Genomic DNA, 25,401 nt, shown 5'->3' on the forward strand with positions numbered 1-25,401 from the left:
GCCTTCAAGCCACAGTTCTCCAGGCAGGCAGCTCCATCTGCACCACTACATGCACTCATAACGTGTCTCACATTCCTCGTGTCATATGGAGAGCATACTCGGTCTAAATTCTCATCCCAGTCTTCTTCAATTCCTCAATAACCCCAGCATCCACCTGTACACTCCAGAGGGCTATATGTACGCATTATTTACCAATTTTATATGTAACAATAAGCGCGCTAAACACCAAACTCTAACTACAATCTGCACGGGTTTGCTTTTCTGCCTCCAGGTGCTGATATCTGCTGAAGATGAGTAGTGGGAGGGGGGACACCCCAGAGCCCCCCAGAGGGGGAGACTCTCTGAAGAGGAAGGACTGTCAGTCAGACCTCCTGGGGCCCAGGTAAAACCTTTATCCACCACACAGCCTCATGATACACTGTAATACATAAATGACAATAACAATTAATCAGAACTAAAGCCTTATTACTTCCTTATAGAACACTTGATTATTAATTATATAGCTCCTCATTTTGGTTGGTTAGATTTTTGACACATTATTAAATAAATAAGTAAGTAGTTATAAATGGCATGATAGTTTATGGCTCATTAAGAAGAAAAGGGAGTGATTAATGTGGGTCACTATAGAAAAATGCTGCTGCAGCATCTTTGTATACCACAAGTTGACTGAATGAACTGTTGTTTGATGGTACGCTGCAGACTATAATGAGGACACACTGATGTTGCGTCGGAGGTTAAGAACTTAATTTTACTAAGTGTCTCTTTGTCTCCGAAAAGAGAAGTAGTCAGTATGGAGAGCACGCGAGTAACTCTCGGATATGTAGAAACATTTTTGGAAACTCAGTGTAAGATTACTGCACGGTGCAGCAAAGTCCTCGGCTGTTATATCACAGCTATATTATCATACAGCGCAGCACCGTTGCAGTTATTGTGGTTTTGACTTCATTAATTTCTTTCAATGATGTCGTCATTTCCCTCCTTATCCTCCAGCCCTAAGAGGAGCACTGAGAGGAGAAACCGGGAGCAGGAGAACAAGTACATCGAGGAACTGGCAGAGCTGATCTTTGCCAACATCAACGACATGGACGACCTTAACGTCAAGCCGGACAAATGTGCCATCCTCAAGGAGACGGTGAAGCAGATCAGGCAGATCAAGGAGCAGGGTGAGGATATGCTCTTGTGTAATAATAATAACTAAATGTTAATAAATGTGCTTTGGCACTTGTGCTTGGAAAACCAAAGACACCCAGATGTTTTTGATTTGCCAGCGTTCAGGGTGTTTGTCCGTAAAACTTCTCAAATGTACATTTACAAATAAGAGGAAAAGGCAGGGGATCCCCCAACGTAATTACAAACAACAGTCAAATAGTCAAAACTAACTGCTGGTGGAGCTGGGGGAAAGTCTGGCCATTACCAAAGCCATTAGAATCTATCCTCCTGTGACAGTTCCATTCAGTGGTTGTCAAGATGGCAGTGCCACTGTCAGATAGACAGTTTATCCCTAAAGTCAGCCTGCTAGCATTTATAATTAATGACTGAAGGCAAGAAAAGCCGATAGCTAGCTGAGTCATGATGAACAGCTCATTAACAAGGGCAAGCAAAGCCACACACTCGTTTTTTGACTTGTCAGCATTTCCGTTTTTATCTTTTTGGTCGTTAACCAGTTTTACAATTACAGAAATTTACAAAAAGTCACAATATCTCCAAAGTAAGTACAACACTACAATCGATGGAGAATTTCTAGCAAAAGATGTTCCTGTTCTGAAGAAAAGTACCAAATCACAGTTAACCTCAAAGTTAACTCGCACACGTGCTGAATAGTTTCATCTGCCTTAATTACGACTCCAGTTTATACACATTAAAAAAAACGAACTCCTAACATCCCCAAAAAAACTCCCTGACTTGGTAGGAGTTACTTTAGAGACTACTGATAGAAGCCCCGAAGAAGAATATGATGAGGACAGTTATGAAAAAGACCATGTTAGCAGAAATTGTATTATACAAGTGTAATAATAAATGTTTTAAGAATAACAACTACTCCTTTTGGTGAAAACCAGTGCCTGGAAGTGCCTAAGAGAGAATCTGTTCAGCAATCTATTTTAATGAGTCCAGATAAGTTGAGAAAATTTCAAGTTCAAGGAAGATCAAACTCTCAGATGACAGTTTCATAATCAAAGAGAGTCTATTCATGTTTTCACAGTCACAAACATGGAACAATTGCCTGAGGAAAGCGTTGACATTGGAAGTGAAGAAGCATAAATAATATTAAGTCTGTAACAACTTAAGTGCTGCAAGCACATAAACTGAACATGTAATTATTGAAATGGCTTTCTGCTCTTCTTACGTGTTTAACTGTACAAAAGGAAACCACACTAATGACAACTGTCAGCACAAAACTGTCTTTTAGCATAACTTTAACACCTAAGTCTTGAAAAACAAAAACTCTGGCTCCGTCCTGCATGTAAGTCCCCATCTTCTAGGACCTGCAGTAGACTCGACAGACCGATGCGGAGAGAGGAAATGTGAGTGTAAACACAGACTCAATAATGACAATGTGTGTGTGTGATGATGGTGAGACAGACAGACAGAGGCAGGGCTGTTATGTAACACTGACCAACATGATGTGAGTCTTCAGAGGAAAGCGGGCAGACCTGCCTTCATCACAGTCTCACGATTTCCTCAGCTCCTGCACGTCTTCCCTTTAGCCCTCTTCCTTTATCTCCCAACTTTTCTCACCACATCTCAGTCTTCACCCGTTGCTTTTTTAAAACACGAGTCCCCCTTTTTACAGTGTCATTTCACTTTAACGCCACATTTTTCATCATCACTTCTTCCCTCATTTCTTCATCCTACCAGGTTCTTTCTTTTCCTTTGCTTTCCTTTCCTTTCCTTTTTAATTCTTTTATGTCCTTATCTCCTTTTTTACCCTTCCTCAGTCTACTTTAATTCCTTTCAGTCATTTTCTTCATGTTTTTCTTCTCTTCTTTTCTCCCTTTTGTTTATTCACTCTTTCAACCTTGATGTAATTTTATCCTTCCTTATCCTCGTCTTTCTCCTCTTTTCTTTCCCTCCCGAGCTTGCTTTACCCACTCTTTTTCCTCATCCTTTTATCTTCTTTTTCATGTGTTTGTCCTTTCATTTCTGTTCTTTTTTATCCTTTTTTCTTCCTTGTATTTTCTTCTTTCTTCTTTGTTTGTCTTGTTTTATACACTCTTTTATTCTTCTGTTATTTTCTATATTTTCCTTTCCTCTTTCTGTTAACCTGTTGTATCTTTCATGTCTCCTACACAGCCTCTGTCTTATCTCTGTACTTCCATTTGTCTCTCTTGCCCACATCTTTATCTCTTATCTTTGCTGGCTTCATCACTCATTTTCTCATGGCCCCTCTTCTCTTTTAGTTCCTGTGGTCAGCCACTTGGTGTCCATGTGTCATGGCGCAGTTTGCATTTGAAAACAACAGCTGAATAAGCACACACACGCACACACACATACAAACAGATAATACACACAGCTGCCTGGTCAACTTCAGAGAGCCACTATTGTCTGCATCTTTTTGACCTGCTGAGGTCGATTTCACACAAAAGTTATGAATTCAGACAAAAAAACATGTCACATGTCACCTGATGGAAAGCTCACAGAAACAAACAGGTGAGAAAATAGCATTGTACGTACCCATTCATGATAGTCAGGCGACAAGGTGTGTGTTTATGCTCTTTGGCTCACAGCTCATATTTACACTTACTGCAGGGTAAAATTCTAGATGATGAGTATTTGTGTAGTGAGCGTGCACTACCATATGAGTGTGCCGTGTCCTTGGTTCTCACTCAAATGCAAAAACACCAGTGATTAAAAAAAACCAACGCTCTGCTTAAGGCTCCACAAACCAGCGGGTGACATCCATCTCTATGTTTAGTAATGACTTACTGTAAGCAATCAGTTGTGTTGGCACTTAATTTCCTGTCTGTTACTCAATTAACCAGTTAATTATTTCAAATCTCAGCTTCCTAAGCTAAATAAGCCAGTGCAGAGGATGGGTTTGTTTTAAAGAGTGTTAACTAGCAATGAAAAGGGTGTAATCATCATCCGTTGTCCAACAAGATATTTGGAAATTCTGCATTTAATACATGGCTCTCCATAAAGAAAACTGTTCTTTTCTATTCTGACACATTTTTGCAGCCTGCTTTGTTTAATGTAAAACGTATATAACCATATATTAGACATTTTATATTCATTTAGAAAAATGGAATCTCACCCACTTGATGGGAGATGGATTTTTTCCCCACCCTGCTTTGTTTAGCTGAAGTTGTCTCATTATTCAAACTGCTGCTTAAGGTGTTGGCTTGAATAAAGCTGTTTAGATCTAATGAGCTGTGCGTTCGTCAATACTGCATACTGCATTATGTATAGTACACAGCTGTTAATATGCAAGTTTGACTGCTAGTATTGAGTGTTTTTGCTGTGATGTTTAGCTTGAAAGTTATTTTGATTATGTAAGCTTAATTTATAGGCAGTGGTATGCAGAATAACTCTTTTGCTTCTTCGTGTAAATTGGGGCTTTGGGGTCCAAACCTGAGTGCATAAATTGATCGTGTCAACTGGAGTGTAACATATTTATTGATTTAAAAAAAAATGCTGAGTATTATTGTAATACCCTCCAACGTGCACTGCAGAGCCACCCCAGGCTCTCTGTGACAGGGTTTAAGGCTGATGACTCTGTACAGCTCCGGTCCCACAACAGGAATGTCAGCTATGTGGTCTAATGGGGCCATGGGAGGCTTAACAGTCCAGTGGTACAACCAGGGAGGAGAGTGGAGACTGGCCTCTAGTATGGCTACGAAAGTGTAAAATGTAGAAGGCATTAGAGTAGTGATACCTGCTGCCCGCGACATCCCCACCACTGAAACCTACACAGGATCGTGCTGCTGGAAGATTGGTTTAGAGTTTATATAAGCACAAGGTTAGAGTAAGGACTAGCCAAAGAATGTAATGTGTGAAAGGTCTTGGTGTACATAAAAAAACAGTCTCTGAGTGGGTGTGTGTTTGCCTGAAGGCTTCATCATCACAAAAACAATACTGTCAGTGTTTTCTGTGAAAATAAAATACCCACTAAGAGGGAGAGCTACAGTGAAAGCTTCGGTCTGACAAGATAGTTTTCCAAGAAAATGAGCATATTTCTCTGATACACATACAGTGAGCTGGTTCATTGGAAACAAGCTTTCCTTTTGATGCTGCTGACATGCTCCATCATCAATGAGTCATGCCTTCATTAAATAACTTCAAATGTTTCGTGCAGTTTTTTTCTTGATCTGTTCCCTGTTGGATGGTAAAGGAATGTAGGCTATTTTTATTATTGTTATTACCTTATCAATACTTTTAATATTGATTAGGTGTGTCACAGTAAGTGTATACTGAAGATAACTATGATTTTCTACGGATTTTTTGCCCACAGTAACATCGAGGAGTGCAAATCTCAAGTCGTTACAGCCTTGCGTTGAAACCATTGAACAAGAAGATCTTTCTTGACTCGGAGATGAAATTTTGTCATGTCTGTTACAGAAAAGGCTCCGGTGGCCGATGCAGAGGAGGTGCAGCAAGCAGACGTCTCGTCCACAGGCCAAGGTGTTATTGATAAAGACACTCTTGGGCCCATGATGCTGGAGGTGGGTTCAACCAACAGTTTGTGGCTACAATACATGTGTTGGGGGAAAAAATGACAGTCATATCAGTAATAATCAAAACAAGCTACAGTGGGGCAAAAAAGTATTTAGTCAGCCACCGATTGTGCAAGTTCCCCCACTTAAAATGATGACAGAGGTCAGTAATTTGCACCAGAGGTACACTTCAACTGTGAGAGACAGAATGTGAAAAAAAAAAATCCATGAATCCACATGGTAGGATTTGTAAAGAATTTATTGGTAAATCAGGGTGGAAAATAAGTATTTGGTCAATAACAAAAATACAACTCAATACTTTGTAACATAACCTTTGTTGGCAATAACAGAGGTCAAACGTTTACTATAGGTCTTTACCAGGTTTGCACACACAGTAGCTGGTATTTTGGTCCATTCCTCCATGCAGATCTTCTCGAGAGCAGTGATGTTTTGGGGCTGTCGCCGAGCAACACGGACTTTCAACTCCCGCCACAGATTTTCTATGGGGTTGAGGTCTGGAGACTGGCTAGGCCACTCCAGGACTTTCAAATGCTTCTTACGGAGCCACTCCTTTGTTGCCCGGGCGGTGTGTTTTGGATCATTGTCATGTTGGAAGACCCATCCCCGTTTCATCTTCAAAGTTCTCACTGATGGAAGGAGGTTTTGGCTCAAAATCTCACGATACATGGCCCCATTCATTCTGTCCTTAACACGGATCAGTCGTCCTGTCCCCTTGGCAGAAAAACAGCCCCATAGCATGATGTTTCCACCCCCATGCTTCACAGTAGGTATGGTGTTCTTGGGATGCAACTCAGTATTCTTCTTCCTCCAAACACGACGAGTTGAGTTTATACCAAAAAGTTCTACTTTGGTTTCATCTGACCACATGACATTCTCCCAATCCTCTGCTGTATCATCCATGTGCTCTCTGGCAAACTTCAGACGGGCCTGGACATGCACTGGCTTCAGCAGCGGAACACGTCTGGCACTGCGGGATTTGATTCCCTGCCGTTGTAGTGTGTTACTGATGGTGACCTTTGTTACTTTGGTCCCAGCTCTCTGCAGGTCATTCACCAGGTCCCCCCGTGTGGTTCTGGGATCTTTGCTCACCGTTCTCATGATCATTTTGACCCCACGGGATGAGATCTTGCGTGGAGCCCCAGATCGAGGGAGATTATCAGTGGTCTTGTATGTCTTCCATTTTCTGATGATTGCTCCCGAAGTTGATTTTTTCACACCAAGCTGCTTGCCTGTTGTAGATTCACTCTTCCCAGTCTGGTGCAGGTCTACAATACTTTTCCTGGTGTCCTTCGAAAGCTCTTTGGTCTTGGCCATGGCGGCGTTTGGAGTCTGACTGTTTGAGGCTGTGGACAGGTGTCTTTTATACAGATGATGAGTTCAAACAGGTGCCATTCATACAGGTAACGAGTGGGGGACAGAAAAGCGTCTTACAGAAGACGTTACAGGTCTGTGAGAGCCAGAGATTTTCCTTGTTTGAGGTGACCAAATACTTATTTTCCACCCTAATTTACGAATAAATTCTTTACAAATCCTACCATGTGGATTCATGGATTTTTTTTTCACATTCTGTCTCTCACAGTTGAAGTGTACCTCTGGTGCAAATTACTGACCTCTGTCATCATTTTAAGTGGGGGAACTTGCACAATCGGTGGCTGACTAAATACTTTTTTGCCCCACTGTATTTGTAGGCACGATGGTAAAACCAAAAAGGATTACTGCTTTTGCTGCTGCTGCCAAAACTGAGGACAAGTGAATAGTTTCAATTCACTAATCTAGTGCTTCATAAATTTATGTACTGTGACAATGATTATGAGAGCTTCTCACTGGTTTCTGATGCTATCGTCACAGCAGTTGAAATAGGGCAAAAATGCAAATGCTAAAAAAGGAGATCTGACCTCATTATGGCTGCAAATATTTCATGTATGTTGACAATTTAGAGCATCTTCCTGCAGCGACACAGAGTGATAAGAGTTTCTGTGACAAACTCTAATGCAGTCATCCAACCTACTTGAGTGTGAGTGTGTGTATGCACGGGTATGTGGCAACGTATAACATGGGACCCGGTGAGGTATAAATACCTTTGTGAAAAGCCAGATTAGAAAAGGAGGGGCGGAGCCTGACCACACATACACACAGGCTATATATAGCGTTCACCAGCAGCAACGCGCACCGAGGTGTCGGCCTGGAGTCTGTAAGATAAACAGAATTCAAGCAACATCTTTTTTCCATTATATTCTATTCTGCACCGGTGTCAGGATACCTTTGTGTAAACATGGGTGTGCTAAAGGAAAAAAATCACAGTCTGTGCATTAAGGTGGAAAATGAAAGAAAAAATACACAGAAAATCACACGGCGGTCACTGGGATGTGCTGTGGTGCCTCGAATCATGCTCGGTATTTGAGAATATTAGCATTTATTTGTAGTAGATATCCATCTAAACTTTAACCGAGTAACGTGAGTCTCTCCCAATTTGTCTTCTTCCCATTTTCCCTTTCTTCCCCTTCATGTTTTCTGTTGGCTCTCTATTCTCTCTCTTTCATCCTGTCTTCACATCCACCTTCAGGCCCTGGACGGCTTCTTCTTTGTTGTCAACATGGAAGGCAACATAGTGTTTGTGTCGGAGAATGTCAGCCAGTATTTGCGCTACCAGCAGGAGGAGCTGATGAACACCAGCGTCTACAGCGTGCTGCATGTTGGAGATCACACCGAGTTCATCAAGAACCTCCTGCCCAAGAGCCTGGGTGAGAAAGTTATTGACTTTGGCAGCACTGAGAGAATCTTCACTTTCTTTTTATCTTACAACTCGGCCATGTTGATAGAAAGCAGAAAAAGTGATTGGTTTAGATCATTTTTCATGTTTTGTAATGGGTTGTGGCTAGTAGCTTACTGTTGGGAGCATTTACTGTTTTGTGAAATGAGCTTTTCTTGTAGCTTTTTTATCTTATATCGAATTTGTTTGATGCTGCAGTGTTTATGTTGGAAATTTAACATGCTCACGATGTCTCCTCTTTGTTTTGGCATCTCTCCCTGTCTCTCAGTCAATCATCGCGATTCGTCCAACAGGAACAGCCACACCTTTAACTGTCGCATGTTGATCAACCCTCATGCTGACGGTGAAGCCCGGCTGACCTCGGATCAGCAGGAGGCGGCGCAGCAGAAGTATGAGACCATGCAGTGTTTTGCTGTCTCTGAACCCAAGTCAATCAGAGAAGAGGGGGAAGGTATTGTCTCTCCTTATGCCAGTATACTTGTGTTTTTTGTCACTCTTTTCTGTCCTTTTATTTTTCTTCTTTTATTTTCTCAGATTCACCCGCTCATTTTCCATCTTCACTCTGTCATGCCTTTATTCCTCGCTTCCTATTTGCAGTCCCCGTCTTTATGTCTTCTTCTGTCTCTGCTGATTTGGTCCCGTTTTTTGTTATTTCTCACCATGTAGTAGAGTGACTTTGGCCCTTTCACTTGTGTGCACTTCTTTTACACTGTCATTTCCTTTTTTTTTTTCTCCACCACCCAGTCTGTGTCTTGACTTTCTGTCACTTTCCTATCACTCTTACCATCCTGGGTCTCCCAGTCTCTTGTGTCCTGTCCTCCTTCCATCATCACTTCTCTCTATTTTCCCTCCCATCCACTGGAAGAGACTAATTAGTGTGTGGCACTTTGTCATCTTCCCATCTAATCTAATCACACACACATGCACATTAGGGAAAAGAATCTGTCTGCCAATCTAATTTTAGATGTCTGACAACCAGATATTGTGCCAGTGTCTCCCACGTCAAGAGGAGGATATCTGGTGGACGGAGTGAAGGCTGCAGGTTGAGATTTAGGTTGATGTGTAGATTGACTCTGACTGAGACTAGTGCTGACATCAATGTCGGGGGTGAGGTCACAGTTGTCCTGTTTGATTTCAGTGCTGAGGTGAAGCTGTGGGTGTGTTTGATGTTAAGGTTGTGGAACAGACAGGGTTAACAAAACTGCTGAGAGTAAAGCTGAAGCTGCTTTAGTATTCGATCTAGGCTGGTAGAATGATGTGGGTAGGAGGTATGATGACCCAGCCGAGGGGATGAAGATACACCTGGGAGTCACACTATTACATACACCTGTACAGTTTAACACATTCCAGTTTTTAGATGTTTATAACATTCAGTTTTTCACACATTCACCGACGCTGTATTGACTACATTATATTTTGCGGTGCTTCACTATCGAAGGTTACTAAAGCTATAAGAGCCTTTCATTCGCAGTCCCTGTTGCATTAGAAGCAGGACTTATTCTATAATGTAACCTGTTTATTTTTCAATTTTGCAGATTTCCAGTCATGTCTCATCTGTGTGGCAAGAAGAGCCCCTGTCAAAGAGAGACCTGTGATGCCCACGTATGAGAGCTTCACCACACGCCAGGATCTTCAAGGTACATCCGCAGGGCTAGGTCCTGGGTTAATATGCTGTATGATCTGTGGTAGCTTGCCAGCATAAAATACAATAAGAATATGTTGTTAGTATCTGAAACAGCTTCAAGTCAGCCTGGAAATGATGCTACTGTCCTACTCAAAGACATGGCTTTCACCATTGCTGTGCTGGTGTGGAATCTGACCACCACCAAAAATTTTGATAGCTTCTAAAAGCAAATTTTAGGTAGCAAATGATGAAATAATTTCTATTGGAAGAAAATAAGAGCAGACAGAATATTTTGGCTGCATCTGTGAAATCCACAGATGTTGCGGTTCCATCTTTGGGTCTATATGTATTTTGATGCATATTCTAAAACATGACTAGTAATCTGCAAATATCAATGTCATATTTTACCGATTCAGGTAAGATCACGTCACTGGATACTAGTCAGCTGCGGGCATCCATGAAGCCAGGCTGGGAGGACCTGGTTCGACGGTGCATTCAGAGGTTCCACCTGCAGAATGAAGGGGAAATGTCCTTCGCCAAAAAGCACCATCAAGAGGGTAAAACAGTTTTCTTCACATTCATCCATCTGCTTCCTTCCACTTATACATTTCCAGGTTGTAAGTGGGGATAAGCAACGGAAAATGGTCTTCATAGTTCATAAATTAGTCATTTTAAGCAAGGACATGTTCATTTTACTTAATAGAAAGTTTGAGTTGTCTGTGTTTAAATCTTAGGAAATAACATTTTCTGCCAAAGGTACATTTTATTATCATAAATATCCAACAATGATAACTATTGGTCTATTTGTACTTATCCAATTTTGGGTTGCAGTGGTGCTTTAAACTGCCAGCAGGATTAGTCACAGGACTAAACATACAGATAGACAACCATTAACACTCACACCTACAATTTGGAATCGCCAAATAGCCTGACCCATGCACGTCTTCAGACACACAAATAACAACACAAAAAGGCCCCAGTCTGGATTTGAACCCAGGACTTTTTTTGGTAATTCTACTAACCACTGCACCGCCACTCCACAACAGCTACGCTTTTCTGTATTTTTTTTGTTACCTCTGCTACCAGAAATTATTTCCCTCTACCAGTTATACTCAGTATTTATCATTCATATAATGATGAAACCTGATTTTTTTTTTTTGTTGGTTCCCTTCCAGTGTTGAGAAACAGCCATGCGCTCAGCCCTCTTTACCGATTCTCCCTGGCTGACGGCACCATCGTCTCAGCGCACACTAAGAGCAAACTGGTCCGATCTTCAGCAACAAATGAACCACAGCTATACATGTCCCTCCATGTCCTGCAGAGGTACCACTCACTCTTTCTTTCCTTTGTCTTCACTACACGAGACCCAGTGCCCTTTATGTTTCATTAAATTATTTTTGTTTGCTGAAAAGAAGATATGTTGCATTTTTCACACAAAAGATTTTGAGTTTCTTGCCATGAAATATTTCTTTTAGATTTAAGACAATCAATGTAAGGTTTAGCGCTAAGGTTTATCTTGTTCTAATTCCAACAAAAAAACATTGACAAGTTGTAGTAAATGTGTAACTACAACCAATTGTAAAAATATATGGTCAGAACAAGTGACAATTATGTCACACACATAAGACTAGTCATTTGAACAACTTATGTTGTTCAAATGACTACTTAAAAGCCTAATTTACAGCAGAAATATACTTGATTGGTACATCTGGTACATAAATTACTTTTGGTCTCTATAGCTAATTTCCTCTTTCATAACAAATATAGGAGCATGACCATTTAAAAAATAAATCACCTGTTTAAATTGTAGGTTTAAAATTTGTATCATTAACCATGTGGCTCCATCTCCGCAAATTAAATCTCTGAACCAGACCTCTTGTTTGACCTGCTCTGTTTGTGCCTGTGCATTGTGCACACCACTCAAATGCTGCAGAGACAAAGGACTCTGCCCTGAAAAGCTCATCTTCCCCAGCTTAAGTACTCCCAGGCCTGATTGCTGAGTGCTACTCACTGGCTCCGCAGAGAGATAGGCGTTACCTAAGACAGAGAAGAGAGCAACACAGTATACTCACACAGCAAACAACAATGGGCCTGCTGGGGCCTCAAAAGTGCCCTTCAAAGGATTTTAAAGCAGTTAGCTTGGCTCTCTGCTGGTTTAAAGATTAAAAAGTCCTGTCCAAGTATGTCATTTCTTCTTTTGGTGAGTGGAATTCTTGTATTTCATTAATGTGTTACTTAACATCTGTATCTGTGCTGCACAGATAACACCAGCAACCAGACTTGCTGATATTCCACCTTTTTGTCCAAAAAGGTCTGATGGTGGCACCCAAAATGCTAAAATCAAGAATGGGAGAGTCTTTCCAGATTAAGCTTCATATCTGTCCTCCAGTCATAGAAAACCTTTAGATTTGAGGAGTTAATCAGAATCAGAATACTTTATTGATCCCTGGGGGAAATTATTTTTTGTTACAGTGCTCCATTTTAAACCAACATTAAGACAAGACAGACAATACACTAACTAAGAATAGTACAATATATACATATATATACATACATACATACATAAGTCACTCATAAATAAATAGTTGGAAAAGAAACATGTGTAGCTGTAGCAGCAAACAGTGTGTTAAGTGGATGCGTTGTACAGGGAGATGGCCACAGGCAGGAATGATTTCCTGTGTCGTTCAGTGGTGCTTTTCGGTAATCTCAGTCTCTCACTGAACGTGCTCCTGTGACTGACCAGCATGTCATGGAGTGGGTGGGAGGTGTTATCCAACAGTCATAAGTCATATGATTTCTTGTTTATGAATCTTCTGATCACCCTTGCAGCTGCCACTTAACTCCATCCAAGTGCCAAGTTTCTCTCTTCCTTATTCAAACCAAATTCTTTCCCCAAATTGCCTTCATCCATTCAGAAAAAGCGACATACTTATTTTAGTTAAAGAAAAAGATGTACTTTTGTGTTTTTTTACATTCCCTAACAATTTTGGCCATTTTCTTCCTCATTTGGTTCTGTAGTTTGCATTGTAAACAGAGAGTCCCTTATACAGAGTTGTCATCGTATGTTAAAGCCAAAAGTCACACAAGAACTACCAGCCAGTCCAGTCCACAGTGCCCTCATTCCTCCTTCCCTCCACAGGGAAGGATTGCGACTCTACCAACATCCAAGTGCTGATACAAATGCTCAAAGTCTGGGTTTGGACAGTGGTCAGAAAACAATGCCAGGACTGTTACCCAGAGTGTTTGTGGATCAATGGCGAGAACTTGCCCTTTTTACTTCCACAAGTTTCACATTGAAAATTATTGCACTAGAATTCAGCACAATGAGAGCTTTGTGTGTTTGGTGGAGCTGAAGCTGATTGATGTTTGAAAGTCTCCCTCTGTTACAGTTACTCCCTCTGTCCCTTGTTACTATGATGTTTTCTCACTTGTGTATACTCGCAGACCTGCTCTGGTTGTTTTACTTTATGGTGTACTCTACTTAATCCTTACATGTGACATCGTTATCACTTATTCCAGAATGTTTTGGACTTTGGACTAAAAGACTGATGCCTCAGTCTGTAGGCTCTGAAACTCAGAATCAAAGTTCGTTGCCTTTCTGTTTATACCATCACCACTGACAAATCTAACTGGATAAGATGTGATTGAATGGGCATCTTTGAAGATACAATAATATAATTTTTTTTCATCTGCAAAAGCTGTATTTGAGTGTGATTCAAGAAAAAGCATATCAACTCTACTACGTCTTCACCAGGCAAATGTTTAACATGAAAAAGGGCAAGGTGCAGGATACTAAGGCACCAACACACCGACTTCCTTTTCAGCCATTCGAGAAAACAGTTCTCCCCAAGATGACACTCCAAAAAGAAAAATACATGCAGCAGGAAGGAAGGGGTCTATATTTGAATGCAAACACATTGTGCAAAATTCAAAAGACACTGGTCACTAGAAAGTGTTGGTCAGTGGAATCTCCCAGGGATGATGGATTGCACACAATAACCGTAGGTGGTATAATAGAATTTTATTTGGACGTTTATATCATTATAATAGAGCCTGCTTCACGTTAAATCTTTATTTTCATCTCTTTTATGTATAACTGTGTGACATGTGGCTTGTAGGTTTTATCCCTTATGTTTTGTCAAGCTTTATCAGCTCAGCATACACACTGAGTCTGCATATCTACATACTGACAGCACATAACTGAATAGGTCTCATTCTTGACTGTCTTCTTTTTCATCCAGGGAAAATGGCAGCATGACTGCAGACACATCTGCCAGTCAGGCTATGGCCAAACCAATGACCCCAACCAGTATGAGTGTGTCTTCTCCTTCCCCTGACGCCAGTGTCACCAGCAACACACACTACGCTGCCACAGCCTCTGGCAACCTTGGACGTGGTTATGGAGCTATGTCAGGGCGAGCGCCTACGCCTCAGGGAAATAGCCATGCACAAAAGCTGGGCAGCCCTTTAGCCTTGGGAAGCCCCAGTATCACCTCAGGGGCCCAAGGTGCCATGTTGTCTCCTCGTCATCGCCAGAGCCCCAGCATGCCAGCTAGCAGCAGCAGTTGTAGTAGTCCGCATCTCCCCCAGCACCCCCCTGGCTCTTTCTCTCCTGCAGCCAGCCTCCGATCGCCAGCCCCTGTGTGCAGCAGCACAGGAACCAACCAAGGGTTTAACTCTCTTAGCGCACTGCAGGCTCTCAGCCAGGGCCACAGGATTTCCCAGGGACTCAGTGAAGGACAGCACCCAGAGTCCCCTGACAGAAAACCAGTCGGCCTTCAGAGCCCTCTTCACAGCTCCAACCCCGGTAGCCAAAAAGCCAAGAACAATATAAGCTTAGAGGTTGACCTATTTGGAACTTTTCAGGAGCAAGACCTTTTGACATCCCAGAACCAGGAAGGTGATCAGGGGGAGGGAAGAGATGGTGACCGGGAGAGTCTGGGTGACCTTAGTGATGCGCCAAACCAACTTCTGAACACCAAAGGCCATACCAAGCTGCTCCAGCTGCTCACCACCAAGTTGGAGCCCTCTGATCCCTGCTCACCAACGGGTGCTTTCGGAGATGACCAGATCTGTAAGGACCAGCTTGGTGGTGTAGGTGGGGTGGGACATAACAACCACTCCACCTCTTTAAAGGAGAAACATAAAATTCTTCACAGGTTGCTGCAAAACAGCACCTCGCCCGTGGAGTTGGCCAAACTAACAGCTGAAGCAACCGGAAAAGATCCCATTGGTCCAGAGTCGGCCTCCGGGGACAGCATGACCGCTCTAGGTGAACTCTCCACAAAACAGGAGCCAGGGAGCCCCAAAAAGAAGGACAATGCATTGCTTCGCTATCTCCTGGACAGGGATGATAACAGCATCCTGGATAAAGCCATCAAGATAGAACCTGGTGAAGGACTGAAGCTCTCCAGCGTTAAGACTGAGAAACCAGAAACAGGCTTTAACATGGAGCCACAGGTCAGTAATTTATCAGGCAGATTTATTAACTACTGGTTTGGTAGCGTCAGCTTGTTTTTTGTTTGCCCTGTGTGCTCGGTTCAGTTCCGTTTAGTTTTTAAATGCTTTTTTTTTAGGTTTCAGGTGGTGAAGCTCAATTATTTCCATGTATTTTCAGTTCCTTTGTTACATAAAATAGCCTTAAATATTACAGCTTTCACGTTTCAGTAGTAGTTGTCGTAGCTTCCTGCTACAATATGATGTCTTTACTACATGTAACATCAAAGTCATCAGCTGTTTCTCATTTACAACGAGCACATTGCTGATTAATTCTTGCTCCCTCCAAACTTAGTCAATTTAAAAATACTAAGAAAACAGCACTTTTAAGTCATAGTCATTGTTACAAATGCTACACAATCAGAGGCCTCAGTATTAGGAGTTTTTACTAACTACACAGGGAGCCCTGAATCCCTCAAAATAAGCACTGAGATGCATCATTGTCTAAGCAACACATAATGCTACATCTGTTTTAATAGATGATTCAATTTCTTGGGAAAACTGTATTGTTAACAAATCTTTGTAATTGCTTAAGGTTCACATGAACACCTAAAAGTAAGAAATGTGGTCGGTGATGCTCGTTTGTTCTGTGAGATCCGTGTTGAGTTCCTCTTTAGACAGCCAATGGCACACTGCCCCCCACGCTCCCAGAAACACAAGATGCCCTGGCAAAGAAAGCAGAGGAGTACTGTTTAAAGGCTTAGGCATATGTGTGAGTCAGTGTGTGTGAGCGAAGAACAAGGGAAACCAATACTGTATGGGAATGAGATTTCAAAAACACTGCACAGGTCTCCTGTGTGGTGTCTGTGTGTGTGTGTGTGTGTGTGTGTGTGCAGAGTTGCAGTTTCGCTGGGAAAGTTTACTTACTGTGTTTGAGGCATATCTTGCAGGAACAGCAGAGGAGTTGTGTTGCTATGGATCAGCACACATGTAGGTGTGTTTGCGTGCATTTGTATAAGTGTGCACGGCTGCATGTGTGGTGTGCCTGAATGTTTAAAAATATCCATATGTGTGCACATCACAGCATCCTAGAAGAATAAACCATGATGTCTGCCACCAGTTAATAGAAAACTTTATAGATTTGTTAGATTTGGAGGGTTGAATTTTTTTTTAAATAATGTTAAATCCCATGAACATTTTTTAAACATTTATTCCAGGAACCAAATGGGCATCATCAGAATAAATATTACATATGAAAACTTTATCTCAGTGGATGAACATCTGTCAGTGGACCTTGAAACAATGGTCAAAGTCTATCCATCTCTGGTGAGCATGTGTCACTAGACCTGAACTGAACCTGACAGTTTGTTTAAACATGCTTTAACAATTCTGTGGCTCATCACTTAGACTGTATTGAAAAGATGGACACAGTGATGTCACCCACAAATTTGGGGACTCCATTTTTAAGCCTCGAGATGAGCCTCATTGTCACTGTAATCTGTTTTTAAACTACATGTTATGAGCAGATGGTGGAACTAACTGAAAAAAATTAGGAATACTGTACACCTTAGCAATCACAAAATAGCCACGCCCTAAATCTTACACTACGTGTTGTGTATTTTGCCATACATTTGATGATAACTGACTAAGTTAACTTGCTCCACTGAGTATTTAGAAATAGCTGTTGACACCACAATGGCTGACCTCATTAAGGAAATGTTTGTTTTTGTTAACAGGACTTGTCCTCTTCTGGCTATTAGAATGACTCCAGGTTTAACTGGCACTGGAGAAGCACATCCTCCTTTTATAGACACACTTTATGACTTATCAGGGATATGTAAACTGACCAACCATAAATCCTCTGACATATGATATTGATATGGAGTTTGGTTATTATATTGACACCTGTTCAGGGGTGTGATGTGCCAGGAAGAAAGTGAGCAGTTGGTTTTTGAATTTATCAAGTGTAAAGATCTGAGAGACTACAGAGAAATCCTCCTCACAGTTCACCTCCTGTTTCCTTATGCCTATTGGATCCAGGTTAATTAGATGTATGCTAAAATAAACTATAACTTCAGTAGATTTTTCATATTAGATGTATAAGACTAGAGAATCTCCAAAACAGCTCATACGGTGGGGTGTTGCCGACGTGTGGTGATTAACAGCTACCAAAACTTGTCCAATGAAGTACAGCTAGTGAGTCAGGAGCTGGGTCTGTTGACCAATGGAAATTAAGGCTTGATCTCATGGCAGACCTACTGTAACACCGACTGCTTAAAGTTTAGGCTAATAGCAGACACCCGCAATTTTTAGCATCAACATGTAATCATTTGCCCACATTAATATTATGTATGTGGTTTCCTTCAAGTGGTTAAAAATTGCTAAACCCAAACACATCATTGGTTTCAGTGTCGTAACCCTCTATCCTGCTGTTATTGGTTAGTTAGTAAATCTGTATTCAGTTCAGATTGTTGCTTATTGACAAGGCAGGTGCATTTATGGTAAAAGTAAGCTACAGGAAGTGGCCAATGGAAAATGACTGAAGTTCAGTCTTTCGGAGAATAGAGGCACACCTATTAGCAGTACTATATTACATATGAGCACCATGCTAACAGCTAGCAAGACCACGAGTTATAAAGCAGGGTCCTATTACAATGTTATGAACAGCTGAACTTCTGAAATAATAAAAATAAATATATTTTTTCATTTACACATTTTTTTCTTTTTTACTAGTGTTTCCTTTGGTGTGTGGCCATTCTGTTTTCACCTTTCACTCTGTATCTGTGTGTGTGTTCTCTTGGTGTTAAACAGAGCTGTGATTGGGACTTACTGTACATCACACATGACCTCATTAGCACCAGCAGTTTATTTTTAGCTCCTCCTCTCTTCATCAACCAAATGGCCAGAGGCAACCGTATAGTGTGACATACGTTGTTTGAATTATGAACTAGTTTTAGTGGCATGCCAGGATTACCACAGCATATGGAAAAAAGACATGAAACCACATGATGTTACATCTACTTTCGAACCCTATTTCTGCACGTTGTCACATGAAAGCATGCATTTTTTTCATTATTCAGTTCCCTAAATGTCAACAGCCCTTCACTGAAAATAATGTTACAACGTATGTTTGGATGTAATGCAGCAATGTGGCACACTGGTGCTACTGTCATGTGATGTAAAATGTGTTTTATGTCATTTTATCCTATAAATAATCTATTTATTAATCCTGTTTTTTCCCTGTGGCTGGTCTCAGACCAATGAGCTCGAGGACCTGTTGGATAACCTGCAAAGTGGTGGCCAGGAGCAGCAGCCGCTGTTCCCCAGTCAACCACCGACCAGGGGTGCTGATCCCTCGTCATCCTCTTCCTCTTCTGTGCCACCTGCCTCCTCTGTCGACAAACAGACCATCATCTCTGACATTCTGCAGATGAAAGACAGCGGCAGCCCGCCCACCCAGCACAGACCCTTCCCTCCCATCGTCCCCGCAAGTACGTCTGCAACACAGTGTTTGTGTTTGACTGAATTACACCATTCCAACATCTTGAACTTGCTAAATATTGAGAAAATCTTCAGATTGTCTCTAAATATGTACAGTACTGTATGGGGAATAAAAAATACTGTTTTTCCTCCTAGCAGGCTTTAATGGTCCCAGGCCCAGCCATCCAGTTCAAGGTGGTCCTCCAATAAGGAGCATGTCTCTTGACAGCAGCATGGGCCCCTCCCCTCACACCAACAGGCCTTTCCCTCCTCAGCACAGGAACAGTAGCCCATACCACTTAATGCAACAGCAGCAGCAACAAGGCATGATGGGACCCCACGCGGGCATGGCTAACCAAGCTGCAATGACTAACACAGGTGAGGCAGAACAAGATATAACTTTGAGGTGTATTTCTGGCTATATAGCAAATATGTATGTCAAATACATATATACACATATATACAAATACATATATAATACTAAATAACCTTTGAATGAATCTTTTCCCCATAACAGGAATGCGTGGCTCCATGCAGCAAGGTTGGAGTCCCCAGAGGCCCATGGGGGGCTCTGCAGGCCCAGTAATGGGCCAGGGAGTTGGACCTGGTCGTATGGTTCCCAACATGAATGCTGCACTCCCTGCAAGAGGCAGTGTTCCATCTGGATCCAGAGCCATGGTTAATATGCAGATGATGAGCAACGGTAAGAGAAAATGGGCAAATAACAGAAACTCTTCTCTCCTTGAATTCTACGCTGTTTCTGATATTCTGTGTATTTTTCCCCTGCAGAGTTGGACATGGCAACGCCTCCTTACCCTCAGCAGCAGGCTCCACCTAATCAGACTGCTCCTTGGCCAGACCGAATGATGATGGATCATTATGGAAATCCAAGCAGGTATGGCATAAGAGAAGAGTCATCATAAGCAGAAAATGAAGCACTGAATCTAGTTTGATAATAATGCCAACTTACCTTCCAGGCCACCATACAGTGTCCCCCAGGAGGATGGCATGGGGTGTTGCGGCACAGGGTCTGAGGGCCAGCCAGATGAAGGCACTCTACTGAACCAGTTGTGTTCGGTGCTAAAGGACTACGAGGGTCTAGAGGAGATTGACAAAATGCTGGGAATCCCCACATTGGCAGGACAGGTGAGCTCCTTTAAGCCACTCTATGCTAAACATATAACCTGTTTTGGAGTTTTGGTAAATAACATGTGAAGCACTTTTCACCACTCTACAGGGTCATCTGCCAGACCAGGACCAGTACCTGGGCTCCTCGGACCCAGCAGCTGGCATGAAGCCTCCTCTCTACAGTCAACACTATGCAGGTCAGGCAAGTTATGGTGGCATGCCTCCTGATGGTGGTTATCACGGCCAATCTATGGGAAGCCACATGGGGGCTCAGAGAATGCCGCACACATGTTATCCCCCAATGATGAGAATGCCTGGAGGTGCAGGGCCGAGGCAGGCTGGCATACGACCAGGGGGGCCTAATCCTATGATGCCCCCACAGCCCAATAACCTGAGGCTTCAGCTGCAGCACAGACTCCAGGCTCAGCTGGTAGGTGGCGCCAAATATTTGAATTTCACTCTTTTATTTTTTCCAGATTTCCAGACGTTTTACTGTACACAATATAACATTGATGTTGCAATACTGTATTACAGTGTTGGTTGTGCTCAATGCTTGATGACAGAGCAGTTACAGGTTGTGTAGGCGTTACTTGTAGCTAATAGTGCTTAACAAAAAGCTGAACATGGCATTAGTTTTGGCAGGTGGGCAGAGTGCAGCTGGCAGTGCTGATCCTTTCTTGGAAAGCACATCCTTCTTAGGGTGTCCTTTCTAAGCTGTGTCATCCTGCATACAGTTTCTTCTGCCTCTGCAAACCACTTTGCAACCCAGCTTCATCCTTTTCATGCTATTTCTGACATAGTCGATATTATGCCTGTTCTCACTGGTGCTTGCTCAGTTCTGGGGAGGGGGTTATTGCTGCTGTTCTTGCCTTAGTCTTGCCTTGCCATCCCATGTCAAAGTGCAGCGAGGTCCCAGAACAGAGCCATACTACTAAAGATAAAGTACTGCAGATGAAATATCAATCCAGTTTTTCTGACAGAAATGGATATAAGGACAATTATAATTAGTTACTCAGCATGAAGATTAGATTAAATTCAAAGATGTGACCTGGCTAATGTAACAAGTTCCTCCATTTGGTTCTTTTTTCTTTCTGATTCTCTTTGTTGCTTAAAAAAGCCAGCAATTATTGCTGCATGCAACTGGTGGTTGGAGCAAATAAAAATTTCAAGTAAAGTTTGTCTTGTAAAGCAACGCTTTTATGGAAATTCAGTACAGTGATTGTGATTGACCGTTGTTGTTGTTGACCCCAGCAGTCACCGGGTTTAAAAGGACATCAGTTGCTTTGCAGACAGTCAGTTACATATATTTATAGTCATGTCCATCCCTTAATGTCACCTAAGTACGATCACAGAAACAAATCTTTTCCTTTCTGTAACTACAAACTGTTTCATATGATTCAGTCATGAATCCTGGCAAACCAGGCATTGATGTTTCATTCAAACCTCATTACCATTTTGAAAAAGAAAAATCTGATTACAAAAGATGCCTCTGAGCCAACAGGGTTCACTGAGTTTGAACTGCAGCAGCTAGAAAAGCACAAATGTTTTCCAGCTTTCTGGCTTAATCAGCATTTTTTTGTTGCTTAGACAGTTGACAGCTGAAACGGCAAAATATGCACAGACAAATTCATACACATACCTTATACTATTAGCTGGTAACACGTTAGGATTTCTCTTTGAAAAGCTGTTGTTGTCTAATTTCTCTATGTGAAACACTTTTATTTTTTTTATTGTGTTTGTATTACTACATAAATGTTGAGCTTATCTAGATTTTCAGTTTTTGTTTTGTCTTAAATTTTGTCTACGCCAACAAAGACACAGCTGGTGTTTTGGTCCAGGCTGCCACCTGGTGGAGAGTCAAGGCAAAACGCTTTGTCCCTTAAACGTCACTGAAATTAGCAGCAATTAGCAGTTTGTTCAGATGTGTGGCACGACTTTTACACTTCCCGCTTTACATTTATTGTGCCAGCAGAGAAACAGTGAAGTTTATTTATAGAAGAAAACTTTTTTTCAAAACCCATCTGAATCAAAAATGTGATTTTAATTCTTTTTTTTTTCTTTAAATGGGTTGCAGGTGAATGCAAAACTGCAAAACTTTTACAAACACCCAGATCAGTGCTTCAGTACTTGTGCACATCAGTTAATCATATGCATTGAATGTATTTTAAGGCATTTATTAAGGGCAAAATTGCAATATCATATTTTTTTTAATTCCGGGCTGCTCTGCCTTCTCTCTAGAACCGACAGCCAATGGTGAACCAGATGGGTGGAGTCTCCAACATGAATCTACCTCTACGGTCTAATGTACCAAACCAGGTCGGTTTGCCTGCACGAACACTTTATTCTCTTGTAAACACATGCTAAATATTATCAGCACAAATCATTTCCCCTTTTTGCTCCTTGCCTAAATGTGCATCTCCTCCTGCAGGGAACCCTCAACTCTGAGATGATGGCCCAGCGGCAGCGCGAGTACCTCACCAACCACCTACGCCAACGCCAACAACAGCAGCAGCAGCACATGCAGCAGCAGCGTGCCATGATGATGCGCACTCAGGGCATCAACATGCCACCCAATATGCCCACTGGGGGCGCTGCTCCTACGCCAATGCCCATGGGTGGTACCAACCCACGGCTCCCGCAGGGCAACCCGCAGCAGTTCCCCTACTCGGCCTCCAGCTACGGTACAGGCCTGCCCTCTCCTCCTCATCCAAGCTCCTCCAGCCCCTTCTCCTCCCCTCACTCCCCCAGCCATCATCTGGCTAGTCAGGGCATGATGGGAAATGTGGGAGGGCAATACAGAGGTGTAATGAGTCCGCCATCACACCACAGTCCCTTCCACTTCAGCAGTGCAGGTATATGATGAGAGCACAGCAACAGCATCTCAGTGGTCTGTGTGTGCTTCATGGAAGATGTGCTGTAGTTCTTTTTACTTTTTTTTGTGGTGGCGGTCTTTTTTTTCTTTTTTCATGACTGGGTGTTGGTGGAGGCTGCATGATTAGTTTTTTCCTTCTGCTGTCTTTTTTTTCTGTGCTAATCAACACAGAAGCAAAATTATTTTCTTATTATTACTTAAAAAAACAAGGAAGTCGATTTTTTTTTCTGTGATTGTTTTATTGTAACTGTCGTAAACCAGTCACAAGGGGTGGGGTGGCTTGTAAAAGTTCTGTCAGTGCTGTCAGAACTGAAGTAAATGAATTTCATTTAACAAAAAAGATCTTCTGAAGTGAGGACAATACGACATGAGTATTTTGTGTGAATTTAATTTATTAACAATCTAGCTGTTGGTGAGTTTGGGCCTTTTTTCTTTCCATTTCTGGTTGGTCTTTCAGTTATAGGGCTCTCTCATTGGTGAATCAAAGATTTTGATGATTTTTCAGATACTGTAAAAAACTTTTCTCTGAGTCTCAGAGGAAAGGTCATTCTCATTTGTCTCAAATTCACTTTATCCTTTTGGTAAGATCTTCATATAATGTTGGGGTCTAACTAGTCCAGATTACCACCATCTGAAAATTATTATAAAGTCTTAGTTTTTACTTGTGTTATTGTAACTGTCTATGACACTCTGACGTGCAGGAATGAGCCAGCAGCAGCAGCAGCAACACCAGGATCCAGTGTCCTGTTTTCCATGCGGGGCCACCACGCCGCAGAGCCCCTTGCTGTCCCCCAGAATGGGGCAGGGTCAGAGCCCTATGTTGCAGCAAAACCAAGGTCCACCCCAAACCCAACACCAGGGTCCGAACCAGGGAGGACCTCCCAGCTACCAGCCTAGTGCCGACCTCAACGGATGGTCTCAGCCTGCCAACATCACCAGCAGCAACAGGTATTATGTGCAAATGCTTTTGAAATGTTGTGTTTATTTACAGCTGAGTATTTCTGTTATTGGCTTTTACAAGAGTAGATTTGCATATTCACAGTAGTAATCCTTATTTGGGGGCTTGTTTTGGCCTTCTGTTGTCCAAAACTAGCAGTATTAGCGCCTTTGTAATGTTAGTCCAGCTTACTTCTGATTGGCTGTCCTGAGGAAACCGAAGGCTTGAACAGCTGATGAGATGGTTTCTGTCCTCAAAGTCAGAGCTGTGTGTTCCTAAATATTATTATAATTGTTATTGTTTCCAAATTAGGGATATCCACACTAATTGCTGACATATAGAACAAAGAGTAGCTATTTTAAAGATGCACACATGGCAGAGAATAAGGAAAAGCATAATAGGTCTCAGTCATTTTAGTTTATTTTTCTTTTTTTTTAGAATTCTTTTTATCCTTTTTGACTCAGCTTGTCTTCTTTCAGTGTCTACCCCCAACAGTCTCAGTCTCACTACTCCACACAACCCGGTGGAGGAATGTACAGTGGCAACAACAACATGAACCTTGCCATGGGCAATAATAGCATGAACCCAATGTCTGGACAGATGAGCTCCATGGCCTCTATGAATACAGAACAGGTGCTTCATACAAGCTTACATTGTCACACCTAATTCTTTTTATGTTGTTTTGTCACACATGCAGAAGCTGTAATTGTGGTTGTTCACTATGAATTTGCAGGGCAATGAAAGCAGCCTTATCCTGGAACAGATAACAGGGATTGACATGCTGACTCAAGAGGGTGAATCCAGTTCTGTAAGTAATGCACTTCTTCAAAACATCTTCGTATCCTATTTGCACGGATGTTTCTGTAATACTAGCACAGGCACAGTGTTGTAAAACGTAACAAAACATAGGGTGTAATACACAGTAATTGCTGCAGGTTGCTGGGAAATGTATGCTATAGGTGGAAATGCTCTGTGATGTGGCTGTACACTGTTGCTTAAAAGTGCACCCATCACTACACTATAAAAATAATGGTTTAACTCTAGGCTCAGATTTTGCCATCCTTAGCTTGGTATTGCCCCGCTTTCAGTCTTTAGATTTAAATTCATTAATTTGTGTTTAAAATGTGCACTGGAAGCCTTTAATGGCTGAAAATGAGATATAAGGTGTGGGTGAAAAATCAGTTTTTGTTTTGTTTTTGGTTACATGATTGGTTTTGATTCTGTGGAGTAAAAGTCTGTAATAACATAAAGACTTAAATTGAAATGCATTTGAAGTTCTTCCCCCAGAACAAGTAGAGATCTTAAAATGTTGAAAGCATTCAAATGATCAGATGGTCCTTGTTTATTAAACTGATACATCATTTGTTACCCTTTTATTGATCTTTTGTAATCAGCACTTGGAAACCACTTATGAGTGCAGAAAACTCAGTTCAGTTCTTTGTTATCAGAGTGACTGTAATTTAAATTACCTTGATGATTTTC

At 41.8% G+C, this 25,401-nt stretch overlaps 1 protein-coding gene across 4 annotated transcripts in view; it reads left to right on the plus strand.

Moving 5' to 3' along the window:
• Window positions 1-25,401, plus strand: part of LOC146553118 (nuclear receptor coactivator 2-like) — a 56,468-nt gene that overhangs the window by 26,260 nt on the left and 4,807 nt on the right. For 2 of the 4 annotated variants that reach the window (XM_085253708.1, XM_085253709.1), the window contains 20 exons: window positions 272-382; window positions 991-1,163; window positions 5,557-5,660; window positions 8,236-8,413; window positions 8,711-8,893; window positions 9,978-10,079; window positions 10,483-10,623; window positions 11,242-11,389; window positions 14,308-15,526; window positions 18,759-18,993; window positions 19,139-19,360; window positions 19,500-19,685; window positions 19,772-19,877; window positions 19,960-20,128; window positions 20,220-20,540; window positions 22,349-22,426; window positions 22,539-22,962; window positions 23,684-23,930; window positions 24,399-24,552; window positions 24,653-24,727. In XM_085253708.1, coding sequence (XP_085109834.1) covers window positions 291-382; window positions 991-1,163; window positions 5,557-5,660; window positions 8,236-8,413; window positions 8,711-8,893; window positions 9,978-10,079; window positions 10,483-10,623; window positions 11,242-11,389; window positions 14,308-15,526; window positions 18,759-18,993; window positions 19,139-19,360; window positions 19,500-19,685; window positions 19,772-19,877; window positions 19,960-20,128; window positions 20,220-20,540; window positions 22,349-22,426; window positions 22,539-22,962; window positions 23,684-23,930; window positions 24,399-24,552; window positions 24,653-24,727 — 4,557 coding nt within the window. In that variant the 5' untranslated portion in view covers window positions 272-290. The remainder of the gene's footprint in view (window positions 1-271; window positions 383-990; window positions 1,164-5,556; window positions 5,661-8,235; window positions 8,414-8,710; window positions 8,894-9,977; window positions 10,080-10,482; window positions 10,624-11,241; window positions 11,390-14,307; window positions 15,527-18,758; window positions 18,994-19,138; window positions 19,361-19,499; window positions 19,686-19,771; window positions 19,878-19,959; window positions 20,129-20,219; window positions 20,541-22,348; window positions 22,427-22,538; window positions 22,963-23,683; window positions 23,931-24,398; window positions 24,553-24,652; window positions 24,728-25,401) is intronic. The other 2 variants (XM_085253711.1, XM_085253710.1) reach the window with 2 other exon arrangements.

The sequence above is a fragment of the Mchenga conophoros genome, linkage group LG18 (assembly GCF_057382185.1).
Source record: "Mchenga conophoros isolate Kocher_MC1m ecotype Shallow Benthic linkage group LG18, M_conophoros_male_GT1.1, whole genome shotgun sequence".
NCBI lineage: Eukaryota > Metazoa > Chordata > Actinopteri > Cichliformes > Cichlidae > Mchenga > Mchenga conophoros.